This window comes from Amphiura filiformis, chromosome 2 (genome assembly GCF_039555335.1).
Source record: "Amphiura filiformis chromosome 2, Afil_fr2py, whole genome shotgun sequence".
NCBI lineage: Eukaryota > Metazoa > Echinodermata > Ophiuroidea > Amphilepidida > Amphiuridae > Amphiura > Amphiura filiformis.
In genome coordinates, this window is record NC_092629.1 from 68,649,200 (window position 1) to 68,667,146 (window position 17,947).

A 17,947-nucleotide genomic window follows, 5' to 3' on the forward strand; every position below is an offset into this window, starting at 1 on the left:
CTTTTGGTAACTTATGATTAAATACAGCGGAATCTTTCCGTTTTTAATGTTTGTATTGGTTTCAATAATGAATGTACGTTATTACTCTTTTTGTTTTAGGACAGTGATTCGCGATGGTACCTTGTTGGATTAGTCAGTTGGGGAATTGGTTGTGCAAATCCTCGGTATCCAGGAGTATATTCAAGAGTTCAGCGATTTAGACAATGGATTGATTACACTATAGACGATATGGGTGCGTTAGAAGGTTATTTCAACATTTCTAGGATCTTTGGTTAGATAAACCACGATATTTCAACGTCCTTGGTAATATTGATGATTTATCAGCATAATAAACGCAGCGGTACAAAACGCAATGCAGCCGACTCAGTCGGCCCGACTGGGCACTAAAATCGGTGTCTGATATTATAACCTAATCTTCAAGATCCATTCTGGTCATTTGGCTTGAAATCTACCGGCCCTCATCAATTTTCCAGGGTCCAAACTTAAATAGTGAACTTAACATATATTGGAACACATGCGTTGAATTTTCAGATGACCGTGTTTACAACGTAACTGTTTTCGCTGGTGACGATTTACATCTTGAATGGCTCAATGCAAATTCTTCCCATGTAATCTGGATTAAAGACAACGTCACCATTACAAGCAGCAGCGTTGCATCTCGGGAAGGACGAATCATCACAATACCGGAACAAGGACTACATATACTGAACAGCGAAATGGAAGACAGTGGATTGTATACTTGTGTAGTGACGACCAGTCAAAATGAAGTTTTGAGGAGAATATTTAGGGTAGATATCACAGTTCCATCCATACGCGTAGATGAGAACATTGATGAAGGTAATTTTTAATTTCTATATAGTCCGTATGCCGTCCTCAAGTGAGTTAAGAAACGATTTTCGCAAAAAATCTCATTTTGCATTAATATGTTATGTTAGTTGAATTCTTGCGTCAATTCATTTCGAACAGGTATACTTTTTATGCTTACCATAAAAAAAAAACAATACTTATATCCCCGAAGAAGACGGAATTATTAGATTGGTAGATATTTTTGAAACCTGAGAAATCACCATTGTATAGGTCAACAGGTGTGAACCTGACAGCCACCAAACGTAACAAAAAATATTGAAATATTTTAGAATACTGATTTAGATGTAGGTGTTTTTATTTATTATGACAGTAATGAGTATCAATAATGGTAGATTTCTGACCAATTTAGGTTAAAACCAAATGATGAAATGACAGATGACGTTACTTTTCACTATCAAATATGTGGTTATTTCGTTTTAAATAAAACGAAAGAATATTTTATTCCGGCCTAGATCGTAAATGCGTGTATAGGAGAAACAGATTAAATATTGGGATGCCAAGAATTATTTTAAAGTTTGTGACTTAGTCACAAATACAAGATGTTAGACCTGGTTTTTCACATGATATTTTGTATAGTTCAACAAAGTACATACAAGATTGTGTAAAAATACAAATTTCGAGGCACGCCTCTTGAACATAATACAATAATATTTTCCTGTACTTTATTTAAAACGTTGATTTGCAGATAATACGGAGGGCTCGATTTACAACGTAACAGTTGCTGATGGAGAAAACATATATCTTGATTGGACGAATGAAGATCAATTGTATGTCAACTGGAACAGAAATGGAGTAACTCTTGCAGATCAGGAAGGAAAAATATTCATTATACCAGAACGAGGACTGCTAATACTGGACAGTGAATTGATAGACCAAGGGTATTACACCTGTGTGATGATTACCAGGCAACTTAACGTTATCGAACGAGTGTTTAGAGTGAAAGTAGTTCCACCTATTCACATGAATCACAACGTGAAAGGTAGTACCAGGATCCTCACTTACAAATTTGCATGGCAAAATGACCCCTTGGTTATGTTTGTTGACGGTTTGTGCACGACGACCCATTCTAAGAGGCACTCTTAGACTTGGTGTTTCCTGGTAGAGTCCATCAAGCAAACTACTAGAAACGCTTACACCATGATGGTAGGATATAGCGTACATTCTTAGTCGTTGCGTTGTGAAAAGAAACAACGTAAATTGAGTGTCAGGCCCTTGCATTCCCACAGAGATTTTACTGCTGCCTGACCAACTCATTAGACGGTAAAGCTGATGGGTACCAATCATTTTGGTAAACCCTGTATACACAAGTGTCTGTCTCGCTTGACAAAAATAACATGCCGAAAATGTATGTTTTGGGTTCTTTTTACAAGAAAGTGCTAAAATAGTGAGCTTTCTCACCAGTTAGTGCTAAATGAATGATTAGGATTTAGATATGTTTCATTATTTTTTAATCCAAAAAAAAGTGCAGTATTTTTCTGGAATAAGGAATCTTCTTCAGCTTTGTTTATGTCACATACATTGAATTTCAGATGACCGCGTTTCGATTCGCAATGTAACCGTTCACGCCGGACATGATGTACATCTTGAATGGCTCAATGTAGATCCTTCTCATGTCATCTGGATTAAGGATAACGTCACTATTATCAGCAGCAGTGTTGCATCTCGGGAAGGACGAATCATCACAATACCGGAACAAGGACTACATATACTGAACAGCAAAATTGAAGACAGTGGGTTTTATACCTGTGTTGTGATAACAAGTACACATTACGTTAAGAAGCGAATGTTTTGGGTAGATATCATGGGCCCATCCATAGATGTCGATGAGAACACTGATGAAGGTAAGTGTCTCTTTTTCAGTCGAGTATGTGGGAGATTGCTTTTCATTAAATATTTTTCATCATTCGCTACTTGCACGGTTCCGCCATTATGCACTATGTGCGGGAGAGCCTCGAACTGGCAGCATACATGAAAGGAAGAATTATGTAACCTTACACAGAACGTTATGACTAGTTCAATTCCCATTCATGTATGCTGCCAGTTCGAGGCTCTCCCCGCACATAGTGCATAATGGCGGAACCGTGCAAGTAGCGAATAGGCCGACAGAGTGTCCAAAAAAACAAAAAGGTATATGTTAAGCAACTGGAAAGAAAACCAGCAATGTAAACAAACTTGACGTGGCGGAACAAGTAAAATACAGAACAGATGGTATGCAGAGGAGGACAAAAATATAACTAATGTAGGCACAGACAAAAGGAGATAAAGTTCATCAAAAGAAAAAAATTACCAAATCCATGGCCCACAGAAGTGTTAAACCTGAAAACAACAGGGATCAATGGGAATACAAATACAAAGTGCACTGGCACAACGGATGAAAATCACTGTGCATAGATAAAGTAGGCACGATTAACCAAACCACAAAATTTAGGCTGAAAAACAAACAAGGTTTGATGTTCAAAAAATGAGCACGACCACCTTTATACCCCCAGGACTAACCCAACCCAACAGTTTTGGTTCTTAGATACTCAAAACACATTCAAGATGTTACCGAAATTAAAAAGAGGCCCAATGCGTACAGAGGTCAATCAAAGGTCAACAGAGGGGTCAAATTTATTTCATATTTGGTACATATTAGTGGTTTTAAGCATTTGGTTTCTTTCTACCAAAACACGTATGAATATCTCAAAGCGGCAGATTTTACTTCAGTATTTTTTCAGTGTAAGAGCCCTTCGGGAAGACCAAGAACAGAGAAGGACGAATAATTTTAAGTATCGATAAACTATTACCTTTAATTACGACAGACTTTTAAATCTTTTGAGATTAATTGGTTGCGTGTATCGCCCGACTACAAATATTAAAGAAAAGGCACAAAATTAGTCTTCTACGGAGTTTATTTGAATATAGATATCGAATATTTGACAGCTACTACTACCTTCATGGTTAGGTGTGTGGGTGTGTGTTATAAAAATCGTATATTTTTGGTTCTTAGGATTCAAAGCATGATGGGGGTCATTTGAAGGTCACCGGATGTGGTAAAACTGTTACATTTTTATAACTGGCTGGATTGTTATGAAACATAAAACTTGCATTCTTCATATTAAGACAATTTTGTCCAAGGATATCTCAAGGCCATCAGATGATCTAATTATGTTTTGACAATAAGCTGTACATTTTGTCAAATGTCATTTCAAGGTCATCAGAGGTCAAGTAAAGATACTGATGCATTCAAGGCCGGATTTACCTGTTGCTGTACTGCGAATATAACTTTTATGTAGAGGCCAACATTCTTACACAGAAACATATGACTAAGGTCTGACCACATTTCTAGCTTACATGTAGTATTCTTTGTTGTTCTAAATAGATATATGCGGATACCCCCGTGTTCGTGGTAAAATTGTAGGCGGAAAAATTTCAAAACACGGGCAATCACCATGGATGGCTATGTTGTGGTCAAACGCTTTAAGGAGACCTGCGTGTGGTGGAATATTGCTGAACCAAAGATGGGTCGTAACTGCAGCTCATTGTTTTAACGACCCATCAGTATTAAACATGTCGGACACGTAAGAATAATTATTATAGTTTTAATGTTCTTTAGAAGAGAAACAATTAGTGTCTATCTATTTATTTACGGCAAATATGTAAACAATTGCAATCAGAGTACTGAGGTGGGGGAGGGGACAATTTTTATTCACTAAATGTCGTATGCGATTGGCCGTGCAAGGAGTAGAACACCGTGGGGATGAGAGTTGGGGTGTTACTAGATCGGTGCCTTAATGAAGAATTCTTCATGAAACTATATGAAACGTGGGTAAATAGTTTTCGTTAAGGTTTGCCTATTATAATATGCATATACAATACACAATTTTATAGCGCTTTCGTAAAGTTTCACAGTGTTGTTGCTCATGTATGTCAGAATCCGTTTTGTTTACATGTGTCTGTACTTTTATTGTATATAGATATACATGCAGTTCGGGCGGATTTGAACAGAGATTGTTAATCCATATATTCTGAAAATATCCCTGTTGTAAGCTACATTTCTGAACAGGAAAAGCTTTTGGTTTTATGAATGTTATTACGTTTTTATCCCCATTATATAACCCGAGATTTAAACCTTTTCTATACGTTGTGTGTTTGCTGAGTTCTAAGGAACCATACATAATTAGAATACAGACGTGAACATATCATTAATACTCTTTTCTTGCAAGGGAATCATTTGAAATTCGTCTTGGAGAGCAGAGTACAACACAAGAAGACGGGACAGAAGTCACTATTCATGCGAAAAAAGTCATCATCAATCCGAATTTTGTCGAGAGAACCTATGACTCAGATATAGCTTTACTTAAACTCAGGCAGCCTGTCCCATACACAGATTATATTTCTCCCCGTAAGTATTGCAACAGCATGAACTTGTCTTCATGTACAGCAGTTTGTGCGTGACACGTACACGAGAAGATCCAGTACCACGAAACCCGGAACCACCTGCACCTCTATTTAATACCGTTATAGCTTTGTGCACATGTATACCCGCGTAAGCCGTTGAGGTTGTCGGCGGGACTATGCATTCTTTCCTAATGTAGATATACGCATGAAGCTGTTCAATCACGAGTTACTTATCCTTTCACAAAATTATCCTTGATGACTCATTTTGCTGAAATAAACAGCTTGTTTTTTTTCAATAATAGTGTTTCATCTGCACATCATGACGGGACGTTGGCCAATGTTTCCATTCTGTATCTAGTTTTTAATGCCTCCAAATCGTATATACCTGTTCTTACCTGTGATACATCCTTATTCAATACACCGGATCAACGTCTGAAAACCTGTTTGCCAAAATCAGTTCTTAATCTTCTGCATATTCTGCTATTCCAGTTTGTCTACCAAACGAAATACAAGCGCAAGCACTAGTAAGAGCTGGTCAATCGGGTTTTGTATCAGGATGGGGAGATATTGTGGATGGTGGGACTTATTCAAGAGATCTCAAAAGGGTATGTTGTCGAGTATCATGCTTATTCATTACACATAGATGATTTTGTATACAATCCCACCGAGTCCCCCTACTAAAATATTAATAATAAGTATTTTACAACAGGTTTAGTACACAGTATATATTAAAGGTAACTCAATTCATTCATTCATTCATTCATTCATTCATTCATTTCATTCATTCATTCATTCATTCATTCATTCATTCATTCATTCATTCATTCATTCATTTCGTTCATTCATTCATTTATTTATTCATCCATCATTATACAAAAGTTACATTATTATTAAGATAATAATGCTTTTATAATGTAACTATATAAACACGTCCAAAATGTATTTTCCTTATGAAATAAGTGAAGAAAATTGAAAGGTTCGTGTCAGTTATGTTAACCCACCTCCACACTTTAATGCTTGTTTCATACTTTCTGCAGCTTGCCCATGAGCCCGCTTATCATGCCGCTTTCAATTTTCTAAAAGCGGCAGCGGCACTCCGCTCAGCGGCAGCGGCATGACTATCAAAGCCAATGTTGCCGCTCAGCATCGCCAAAATTCGTATGGAGTGATCGATATAATCGGCTTGCCGCTGGTCACCGCTAGCGTTTCTAGTGCGACTGCGCAGTGAAACAAAATCTTCATCAGAGCGGCAAAACAGCAAGCGGCAGGAAAGTGTGAAACCAGCATAAAAATGGAATTTCATCAGAAAACACCTAGAACCCCGATTAACATAAATACGTTATTCTCATACTGTTTCATCTACACCAGGCACAAAAAGAAACTCGTCAGTTATATTCATCCATGCTGTTCAAAAACTTGATAATTTTGGATTATTCTGAAATATACATTTTGTTAATTGGACTTTTCTTTCTCATTTGACACCCTGTTCGTGAACATTGAGCAAGAATTGACCAAGATATGCGCCTCCAAACTCTCAAATCCCAAAATGAAAAGTTGCAATTTTAACGATTCAATTGTGCATGTTACACAGTGTACTTTATTGATTGGCCCGTGGTTCTTGTGTGCAATACAACGATACGTACCCATTGAAAATCGTTGAAAATGCAACTTTTGATTTTGGGGTTTGAGGCTTTGGAGGCGCATATCTTGGTCAATTCTTGTTTGTTTTTCACGAATATGGTGTCAAATGAGAAAGCAAAGTCCAATTAACAAAATGTATATTTCAGAATAATCCAAAATTATCAATTTATTGAACAGCAAGGATGAATATAACTGACGAGTTTCTTTTTGTGCCTGGTGTATACACAATAGATAGTAAAGCACCTAGTATTCACATTTTACCATTCATTTGAGATTAAGATTATCCATTACAAATTATTAAATTTCTATTTACACTGGATTTTGTAATATTTACAGCCTTATATTTATGAATTTGAGTTTCCAACATTTTGAATTAGCCATCTCAGCTACAACAATAATCATTGTACGGAACACCAGTTCTTACAATAGACCTGTTATTATATTTACATCTCTTTTATTTTAGAGATAATTGATGTCATTGTTCAGAACTTTTTTCGGAACTATGTTGCTTCCCTTCAAGTTTTTAAGTTATTGTAAGTCCACAAAGTCCAGCTGTGACCTTAAAATGGCCTCTGATGAGCTTGAAATTTCTTTGGACAAAGATATTTTTCCTGTAGGCACTAAGTTTAATAAGTTTATAAAAATGCCTCTGATGACCTTGAAATGAACTCCACCATGTTTTGAATCATATAAATATCACGTAGCCTATACTAATTCTAAATTTAAATAACGTAATTTAATTTAAATTGGACAAACTTTATAAGTTTACACCTTTTAACCTTTGGTTGACCTCTGGTGACATTGACATGAAATACATCATATTTGGAATCATGTCAGGCTCACATATTCTAATTTGCATTTGGACAAACTTTATAATTTTGTCACTTTTGACCCCAAAATAGATCCCTCCTCATGTTTATTCAATATCTGATTATAACCCTATATACACCTAATAGTAGAATCTTTTGGGCATGATTATCACAGCACAGCAAAATAAACTGCTCAAATAAAGAAAGTCCGCAGTCATGTAACCCGTCCTACACCAAAACCTGATCTTGTTATGACAATTTGATTGATATGGTCGTGTGCAGAGTCCTGTTAGCTCCAATTTGATACCACATTTGCTACCACACACTCAAAAGTGACAAAGATTGATACCAGTTTATGGCATTTGGTGCATTTTCAAAAGTTGCAAATCAAAACGAAGCACGCGGTCGAAATTGCTTAGCGTGGCAATGCGGTCAGGCTTGCTTGCCCACGATGGGCCCCTGTCGACTATCCCAAGTGCGCGCTTTATTCAATTGTTAATTTAAAACGCATGGATTGCTACAGTGCTTTAGTGATGAATACTAGGGCATGATGTGATCGATACGACCTAGCGGTTGTTTCGGGCTATGTCAATGGTTGCGCTCTGCCATTCACCTCTACAGGTCTGCGTGGTTCGTTTTTAATTTGCAACTTTTGAAAATGCACCAAATTTCATATACTGGTATCAATCTCTGTGAATTTACAGTTTTTGGTAGCAAATTTGGTATCAAATTGCAGCTAACAAGATTTTGCACACGACCGTATCAATCAAATTGTCATAACAAGATCAGGTTATGGTGTAGGACGGGTTACATGACTGCGGACTTTCTTTATTTGAGCAGTTTAATTATGAAGTTTAGGGTAGTTTTCAATAATTAAATCATTCCTATTTGACCTTGAACTCAAAATCTGTGTTTACCCAATGCATATGTGCTAGTCGCATCTCTGTACCATATGTAATCTGTGGAAAAGGGAGCATTTTGAAGGTATTTGGTTATGTACCGGAAATACCCCTTTAATGACCATCGACCCCAAATCTGTGTACACCCCATACACTATCGATACTTTGACACAAGCATGAGAACCCATCAAACACCCCAGAACCTAAAATACTTGTTGTCTTTTTCTTCTTTAGGTACGCGTGTCTATAGTCGATTATATAGATTGTGTTAATGCTTATAACGCGTACACTGTAACCAGTAATATGTTCTGTGCGGAAGCCATCGACCGAGATTCGTGCGATGGAGATAGCGGAGGCCCGTTTGCTATACAGGTATGAATCACATGATACATTAAAGGAGGATTTCGTGATCCTAGCATCCTCTTTTTATGACATATTTCACTAGATATCCACGAAAAAAGCTTATTCCCAAACTTTGAGTTGATTCCGATTTTGCGTTTGCGAGTTATGCATGATTATGTGTATTATACTGCTCCATAGGCCACTGTTGTAATTTCGTTCTGGTATACCAGAACGAAATTCAAATTTGACGATATTTAAAACGAATTAATCTACAAGAAAATGTTGGTACATAAACATTATGTAGCCAGAGGTTTCCAGTGGGATAGAAATCGCAACTTTTTTTGAAAAAGTGAGGGGATAAGGTATGCCAAATACAGCCAATTTAACACAATTTGGGCGATTGTAACGGGAATTTATGGCACTATAAGAGTAGTTGAATTAGTTAATATGATCAAATGAAAAAAGAATTATCTGGAAAAACATATTTGTACATCCAACCGAACATTTTTAACCAGTCGAAGGAATCGAGACTCATAACCCATGCTCCCACACTTTTGAAATAATGCGCACGCCACTGCTCCTGATCAATGCTAAGATTGCACATTAAATATATTTAAATTGTGTTAGGATGGCTCGCAGTGGTACCTTATTGGGTTAGTCAGTTGGGGACTTGGCTGTGCAGATCCTCGGTATCCAGGAGTTTATACAAAGGTTCAGCGATTTACACAATGGATTGATGACGTCATAGATGACGATATGGAGACGTGTGAAGGTAAGTAAATGTCAATGTTTGAAGCGTCCTTAGTAATTTGACGGCTAATGGAATACCATTTAAATCCACACTACCCCTGTGGAAGGTTTTGGAAATATTTTTCACAGCGGGAGTATGAATTACAAATGGAATGAACACATTTGGCAGCTCCATTAGAATTTCAAACACCGTCCCCTCTGAGAAAGATTCAACCTGAATCTTCCACAGAGGAAGGGTGAGTTTCAAATGGAGCTGCCGAATGTGTTTATTCCATTTGAAATTCATACTTCCCCTGTAAAAGATATTTCCAAAATCTTCCACAGCGGTGCTTTGGATTTTAAATGGAATAGCCTAATATACTACATCAATTAGAAAGGATTCACTTTCTCTTGCGCTAAAACAAATCACCATTTTGCGTCCATATTCACCTTATCTTTCCACATTTTCCCTCCTTTTCTAGTCTTTCCTATTTTCCTCTTGTTTTTCTTCTTCTCTTCTTTTCCCCCTTTTTCCTCATCAATTTTATTCCCTTTTCATCATTGTACCCGATGTTTCTGATTTTGTTTGCGCCGTTTGTGCAAGTCGCCCACACAGGGATGCCCAATGCTTTATCCACTACAGCAATGCGTGATGAAAATTAAATGATCTAGTACAACGAAGTGAAGATATCATGTAATTGACCAATCAGAGGCAATGTTAGATCGGCAGGTAGTGCTCAAACAAATTTTATCTTCTCTTTTTTTCAGATCTACGAGCCGATATAGTCCAAAAGGAAACGAAGATTGGTGTGCTGGAAGCTGTCGTACTGCAGTTACAAGAGCAGTTACAGGGTTATGAAGGTTAACAATCTTCGCCGCTGGTGTCATCTCTGATATTGTTTCTCATGCAATAGGGGGAAATATATATTACATAAAATCATATTAAAAATATTATTTGAAATCGCTATCCTCTAGACTCGAAGACTCTAAGGGGATAGTCACTCACCCTTGTACAGTATTTTGAGGGGCCTGAGAGCACACCAGACACGTCAAATTGCATTCTGAATGCGAAGAATGTCCTTCTGATATCAAATAATTTTGATTTTTTTTTTTTTTTCGCTATATAATACATTTTATGGCAATTTATTAAAAATTTATATTTTTTATATTTGCGATATTCAACAGTCCTCGAAGTAAACTTTATCAATTTAATGATGTACTTAAACTGATGTGTATGTAGCTGGGAAGAAAGGCCGTCCATCATTTGAAAAAAATTGACCTTTCGTATTGAAGATATACAGTTATTTCTCCAAAAGACCTAAACTTTTCCCGACCTTATGGGAGAGGAAAGGAATTCTCACCTAAGGCAAGCCCAAACTAAAAATAGATCTGGCTTGTGAATGGTCGCACATATCTAATGATGATTTCAATCCTCCGGGCACGTATTTGATAGATGACCTCGGTGAATGATCTCGACATGTCATTTTGATGCGTAATTTTGAATAGAAATCTGTTAAATCCTCATCGGAATAGTCTCCCTTGTAAAATTTAACAAGTTCCCATTCAAAAATGAGTAGATAGTTTAAGAGTGTTATCTAATACAGCATAATTATCTTGACATAATTACGTAATTATAACAAGGGCTCACTTACCGAACATTTCTGATTTTGGGATCTACCAATTTATTAATCGCAAAACCCCCGAGTAAAACTCGAATATATACTTGTAATTTTAAGCAAGACTTTGTCCCTAACACCCACTGTCAATCATACTAGCCATCTATTTGCTATACTGCATGCACCATGCATGAAAGTACGAGGCGCACGTCCATGCACCAAGTGAGAGTTTAACTTTCACGCCAACACACAGCGCCCCGAATTCCACAGATATGTCCGTATGCTGTAATTAGTGATAAAGGCACGTGCCCGGAGGATTTAAATCATCATGAAATATGGGCGACCAATCACAAGCCAGGTCCATTTAAAGATGGATAACATCAAGACTAATCTTAGTAGGTCAAAAAATCGATCAGCTCTCTATAAACGCCCGTGTTCAGCATTTTAACCGAAAGTAATCCACTTGGTTGAAATAGCAAACAGAGGTAGTACTGTGACTGAAAAGATCAGATATGAATTGTGAATCAATTGAACACAAATTAATACAAATAAGAGTTGTATATAAAATTAATGTAATAGCCACATACTGCAGTTACTGTCCGTTTTCCTATACACAATACACAGTGCTCTCACCATTGACGCGCGACCTTTACAAATAGTCTATGTTAGAAGTATATTGCATTTGCCTAGTTAACATCACTGTGTGAAAAATAACCGGCCAATATTTTAACTATTCTCCAAACTTCTAGCAAATATATTTCTCTAACATGACCTAAAATTACAGCTAGGTTAGGTGTTCAGAAGGGGTCGCACTTTCGTAGAATATGAGTGAGGGCAAAGCATAGCTAGCTCATAGCTAGCCATCTCCCCGTGTTAATTAAATGGAGATTTGACCGAAAATATTGAGCTATATTGGTAACGGACCGCTCCGTTCTGAAGGATGCCACAAAAAAACGGTACAAGCTACTCTACTATTCTACGAAATTCTAGAAAATATAGTTTTGTAACATGTCCTAAATTTTTAGCTAATTTAGGTGTTTGGAGAGGGTCGCACTTTTTGTTTTAGGAAGTATATGTAAACGACAGATAACACCAAAAATATGAAGAAAGTATTTCCAAGTCAACAATCATTATGTTGCTCATTTTCAAGAATGCTGGTTAACAAAAGGAGGCCATTGTCTCATTTCGTGAACAAAGGTCCACTACCATTGTTTCCTTTCGTTTCCTTTATAATCGGTTACCCAACTGAAGCTATAATACCAGCTTTATTGCGATATCGCACGTGTAAAACAGACACATGTGCACAACCAGAGAAGATCCGATTTAATCAGTTGAGCTGTTTCAATGAGTGTTATCTTGGTTTAATAGCTTTTAATGGGGTTTAAGTCCTGCAAAGGTCGAGATTCTACGGTAGACATGACTGCATCATGAGAGCATGTATAACGGGCCAGTGGGCTACGGAGTAGTCTAGCTGTTGGATAGACATTGTAACGGGTATCGACATTTCGCGAATTGTGTGTGCTACCCCTTGAGAACAGCTCAATTCACATGTCGGCGCTCCTAATTGATTGACCTAGATAAATTATGTGACCTTTGATTGTAGAAATCCAAATTGTTCGAAGAGATCCACCCAAAACATAAACCTTTTAGAGCTGTGGATTCAGCTTTTCTTTTATTTTCGTCAAGTTTCGTCAATTTTCTTTGAACAGTAATAATGCTCTGAACAGATAATACTCTCTATATTATTTAATACTATGAATAGTAATAATCTGAAGCCGAATGATCTTAATATCTGAACAGTATTAGTTGTGAGAACTTTCCCTCTTAGCTGTGTGTAAGGATAGGATAAATAAGAACTGTGTTGCAGATTGTCAGCGTAAATGCATTATAGGTGCTTTATATTTCGGCTTTCAAATAGCTTTTCAAGTTTCAAATTCAGTAACAAATCTTTAAACCCTGACTTCCCAATATCAAATGTTCCAGTGTCAGCTTGCAACTCTTGATCTGGAACAAGCAGCCTTTGCTTTCTTTTCATTTTAGCTGCCCCACTTGTGTTCCTTAATCTCTTGTATGAGTAAGATATTGGGATGTTATTATACCTTTTATTGAGTGCCATAAATAAAGATCATTTTGTATAGCAGAATGTAAACAAAGTGTCACTGCCGTTCTTCCATTCATAAACATCTCAAGTACGTAGCCGGATTCCAGCTCCGGCAGACCCACCCCTAAACCATTTGCCTTGGAATATCATCGAACAGCTGTTTCAAGTACATTCATACTCTAACTGATGTTTAACAGTACAGTCGTGAACAGGGGCGGCGCCAGGGTATTTTGATAGGGGGGGCGATGCATTTTAAAAATTTTGGAAATTTGTTATGCAGCGTGATAGCGCCGGCCCTCGCGCTTGCGCGAGGAGGGGGGTGTCTGAGGGGGGATGTGCCCCCCTCAGAATTTGGAAAAATTTCAAAATGAAAGCACAAATGAAGCCATTTGATGCACCATTTTCACCCTTTTTAGTGTTATTTATTTATTTTCCAACCGCATATTTTTATGGATTTCATTCACGGTCCCGACTTTCAGCCCGCTGGTTTTAGGCATGGACCTATACTCAATTAGTAAATCCAGCACCTTTTGGCAACAAAATAAGTTCATGGTACAAATGTGCACGACTGTGAAATATGGTGGAAATGTTAAATATAGTCCAATGTTAAAGTCTCGCGAAGGCTGCGAAGCGCGAAAAAATTGGCACTTTTTAGGCTAAAATGGCCAAATATGAGGTTACTTTGGTCAGAAACCCACATACAGGCGTCAACATTGGGGAATGATTGTATGAACCATCTACCCTATCAACGCATATGATATGCCGGTTTTTTTTATAAATTGGCACGATAAAATGATATGAATGGGGGGTGTCTTGAGGTTGGAAATATTTCAAACTGAAAGCCGTAATCAGGAGCGTAGGGGGAGGTAGTCGCCCCCTTTTTCAATCAGGAAAGGACAACATTTGCCCATTAAAAATTAGGTTCTTTATGCTTTCTTGGTCAAAACTTTAGGAAAAGGTCCAAAACAGGTCCACTTTTTAAAAATCAGACCCAATAAATCCTGGCTACGCCCCTGGCCGGCCGTAATGAAGCCAATTGCTTATTTATATTGGTGCATAATTTTTACACTATTTCTGAGAGAGGCGTTTTGGATATACAATGTGATGTGATGAAACCCCGTAAAAGTTGTGTTATCTATCGGACTGAAAGTTAACTTATTTATAATGATTATTTGCTGCATGACACAGACTTACATGTGTTGCCGCGCCAGGAAAGTGACATAGCCAGGAATTTTCCAAAGTATAGTTGGGAGAAAAGGCAAGAGAGGCCATGTGACTTTTATGGAGGAAAATTTGCCGAAAATGGGCCCAAAATATAAAAACCAACAACTTTAAAACCGCGTAGGTCAGCATTCCACAAGGGGCAAGATGTCCGAAGGGGGAGTTTCCTCCTTCTAACCATGGCCAGGGAGGGGAATGGCTCCTTTTCTTCTTCTCCCTCCTCTCTTTCTCTCCCCTCCCTTTTCTCTCTCCTTCTTCTCTTTCTCTTTTTCCTTCCTTTTACCTCTTTTTTGAAAATCATAGGGGGCAATTGCCCCCCTTGCCCCCCCCGTGGCGCCGCCCCTGGTCGTGAAGGTGAACGGGCATAAAATTTGAGTTGAAAATATAAAATTTGTAGTGTTAAATACCGTTTGCTCTGCGTTCTATCATCCGTGGTTTAGTCGCCTATCATTTCAACTAAGTATGATAGTTAGGATTTTGAGAAGGTCTGCCAAGGACTAGTGCTCATCACAATAATTATTTGTTTCCAAATGTTACCTTCAACGGAACAAAAACTCACCACGTCACAGCGAGCCATGGAGAGACGTATGTTAAACATAACTTTGCGTGACAAAATCAGAAACAGTGACATAAGAAGTAAAACGGGAGTCAAAGACATCATGGAAAGGATTGGGGAAGCAAAATGGAGATGGGCGGGACATGTGGCAAGAAAAAACGACAACAGATGGACAAAAAGAGTCACCGAGTGGCAACCAAGAACAGGAAAGCGTAGAAGAGGAAGGCAAAGACGAAGATGGCGAGACGACTTAACAGCATATAGAGGCACCACTTGGGCAAGGGATGCGCAAGACAGACAGAAATGGAAGATTCTTGAAGAGGGCTTCATACTACAGAGGATGAAACAGCCTAGGTGAGGTGAGGTGAGGTGAGGTTACCTTCAAATGTCGTGAATGATCTTAAATCTGTCATGAATCCTAGCCTGGTACACCCTCCTAGGAAGGAATGCACACCGACATCGCCTGGCTAATAATTACTTGGTACAGCAGAGATACTAAAATAAATACCGGGATCGATACACGTGAATGTGCTATGCACGATGTTGATATTCAGACGAAAATCTTTGGATACCGGGGTAGAAAATGATGAATATCTCCCGTAAATGATTTCGTATAAAGAAGCCAGATGTGGTTCCTTGCACTTGAATATACACGTTGAACAGATATGATAGTCGTTAGCTAGCGTCTTGAGAAAGAAGCTTGCGTCTTGAACTCAAAAACTGACAATAATTCCGATTTTATATGTGCCGAATTATATAGCGCAGTGTATAGGTCAATCGTGGAGGTAGACCTGGATGATGTTAACTATGCCTTCCTTTATTTTGAAGCTGGCTGTAAACAGTCAACATTATTGGGTAAATTTTCACGGGAAAATTTTCTGGACACGTGACCAATGCATATCAATGTAAGTGTAACCTCGAGCCTGATCTCTGACCCCCGGCGATGACCTCGCTATTCAAGTCTTAGTAATATTGAATTGTAATAGTATTCTTGGCCGCAATTTCGATAGAAATTCCTGTATTGCAAATTTATTGAATATCACGCAATCTTAATTTCTTCACAATATCATCAAAACATAATTTCAAAAATATCTACCTACGGAAAAAATATTTATCTACGGAAACTCTTACCATAATATTTGTAACTTGCGACAAGTTACTTATTCTGCATCAAAGGGGGAATTCTTTCTATTCAAATACATTGGAAGACCACCCGCTGTGCTCGGGGTCACATTCCATAATGCTAATATGTCTACGCCCATGGGTGTCACGTGTCCAGAAAATTTTCCCGTGAAAATTTACCTATTAATTCTGACTGGTAAAGATATTTTAGAAGAGTTTGCGATATCTTCAACCACACTCCCTCTCTGCAGATGCCACATTTGTTTCTATATAGTAGAGAGTAGGATATTCCTCTTTATTATGAGGATCTTTTTTCGGGGTCTCCCCGTCAGTCCGAAACACCGTCAGTCCGTCAGATTTAGGGTTAGGGTTAGCTTTAGGGTTAGGGTTCGGTTTAGGGCTAGGGTTAGCGTTAGGTAAGCTTAAAATTCGGACTAGCGATGGTTCGGACTGACGGGGTTTCGGACACACGGGGTGTGGCCATTTTTCAGTCAGCTCTGCCATAAGCTTTGAAAGTGAGCTGGGAAGTGTTTGAGATATCATCAACCACACTCCCTCTCTATAGATGCCACATTCTATATATAGTAGACAGTAGGATAAGATATTCTTCTTTATAAATGAGGGTGAGCTTGGAAAGACAGTTAATTGAAAGTAATATAATTTGTTTTGTTTTTTCGGTAAAGACAATCATATTCTTTATCAGTGTTTTGAAAAGATACTAAAATGAATTGTCTTCTAATAATAGTTTGCTGGAAAACAAGTGTACGCGACACATGCAATCAGATGCATTGGACGGATAAGACACTATCTGGATCAAGCAACAACAGAGAAACTCGTTCACGCCTACGTAACATCGCGATTGGACCAGTGCAATTCTCTTCTATACGGACTGCCTGACGAGGAGATCGCGAAAATGCAAAGAGTGCAAAACACAGCAGCAAGGCTTGTCACACGCGCAAAGAAGCAGGACAGCATCTCCAAGATCATGCGCGACTTACACTGGCTCCCTATCCGCAAGAGAATCGCTTTCAAGATCAGCCTACTTACTTTCAAGGCTCTTCATGGACAAGCACCACCATACATCTCGGAACTCATTACACCTTATACCCCATACCGGACTCTTCGATCTTCGACGCAAAACCTCCTCAAAGCTCCTCGCCGTCGACCACGCACAGCGTATGGTAGAAGATCATTTGCAGAAGCTGCATACAAAGAGTGGAACAATTTGCCTTTGCATGTACGACTTGCTCCATCCATCAATGTCTTCAAAACACAACTCAAGACTTTCCTATTTAATCAATAATGTTGTCATGTGCAATCTCATTCAATTGACTTTATAAACTGTATTTACTGTATTTTTTGTGCAATCATGCGGAATAATGTTCAGAGGAAGAATGTCCTGATGTCGTGGTTTTGTTGTTGTTTTTTCCTTGCTCATTCGATGGCCTGATATACAGGCTACCACGACATGACATTCTGCTCTCTGTTCTCTTTTATTGTGTATTATTTGTCTTCATTTGAATTTGCTATTCCTGTTGTATAATATTAGTTTTTAAATCAAACTGTAGTTTTGACTGTATATTGTAGACTTAAGTATACTGGTATTTTTATGCTGTACTTTGTTTTTTAGTTTGTTAAGCGCCTTGAGACCCTCTGGGTTAAGG

At 38.1% G+C, this 17,947-nt stretch overlaps 2 protein-coding genes across 2 annotated transcripts in view; both read left to right on the forward strand.

The window, feature by feature from the left end:
* Positions 1 to 13,194, forward strand: part of LOC140146550 (ovochymase-like) — a 35,238-nt gene extending 22,044 nt beyond the window's left edge. Inside the window, exons 6-15 of the mRNA XM_072168424.1 lie at positions 100 to 232; positions 532 to 837; positions 1,553 to 1,846; positions 2,397 to 2,708; positions 4,229 to 4,427; positions 5,073 to 5,251; positions 5,737 to 5,852; positions 8,831 to 8,968; positions 9,566 to 9,710; positions 10,436 to 13,194. Coding sequence (XP_072024525.1) covers positions 100 to 232; positions 532 to 837; positions 1,553 to 1,846; positions 2,397 to 2,708; positions 4,229 to 4,427; positions 5,073 to 5,251; positions 5,737 to 5,852; positions 8,831 to 8,968; positions 9,566 to 9,710; positions 10,436 to 10,533 — 1,920 coding nt within the window. The 3' untranslated portion in view covers positions 10,534 to 13,194. The remainder of the gene's footprint in view (positions 1 to 99; positions 233 to 531; positions 838 to 1,552; positions 1,847 to 2,396; positions 2,709 to 4,228; positions 4,428 to 5,072; positions 5,252 to 5,736; positions 5,853 to 8,830; positions 8,969 to 9,565; positions 9,711 to 10,435) is intronic.
* A 4,002-nt stretch (positions 13,195 to 17,196) lies between these two features.
* On the forward strand, positions 17,197 to 17,586 carry LOC140142424 (uncharacterized). The gene has a single exon (XM_072164395.1). It carries the CDS (start codon positions 17,197 to 17,199, stop codon positions 17,584 to 17,586), a length of 390 nt encoding a protein of 129 aa, XP_072020496.1.
* The last annotated feature ends 361 nt before the right edge of the window (positions 17,587 to 17,947 follow it).

Excerpts from the sequence above, each read along its gene's own strand:
- LOC140142424 (XM_072164395.1), top strand. The coding sequence starts at position 17,197 with ATGCAAAGAGTGCAAAACACAGCAGCAAGGCTTGTCACACGCGCAAAG.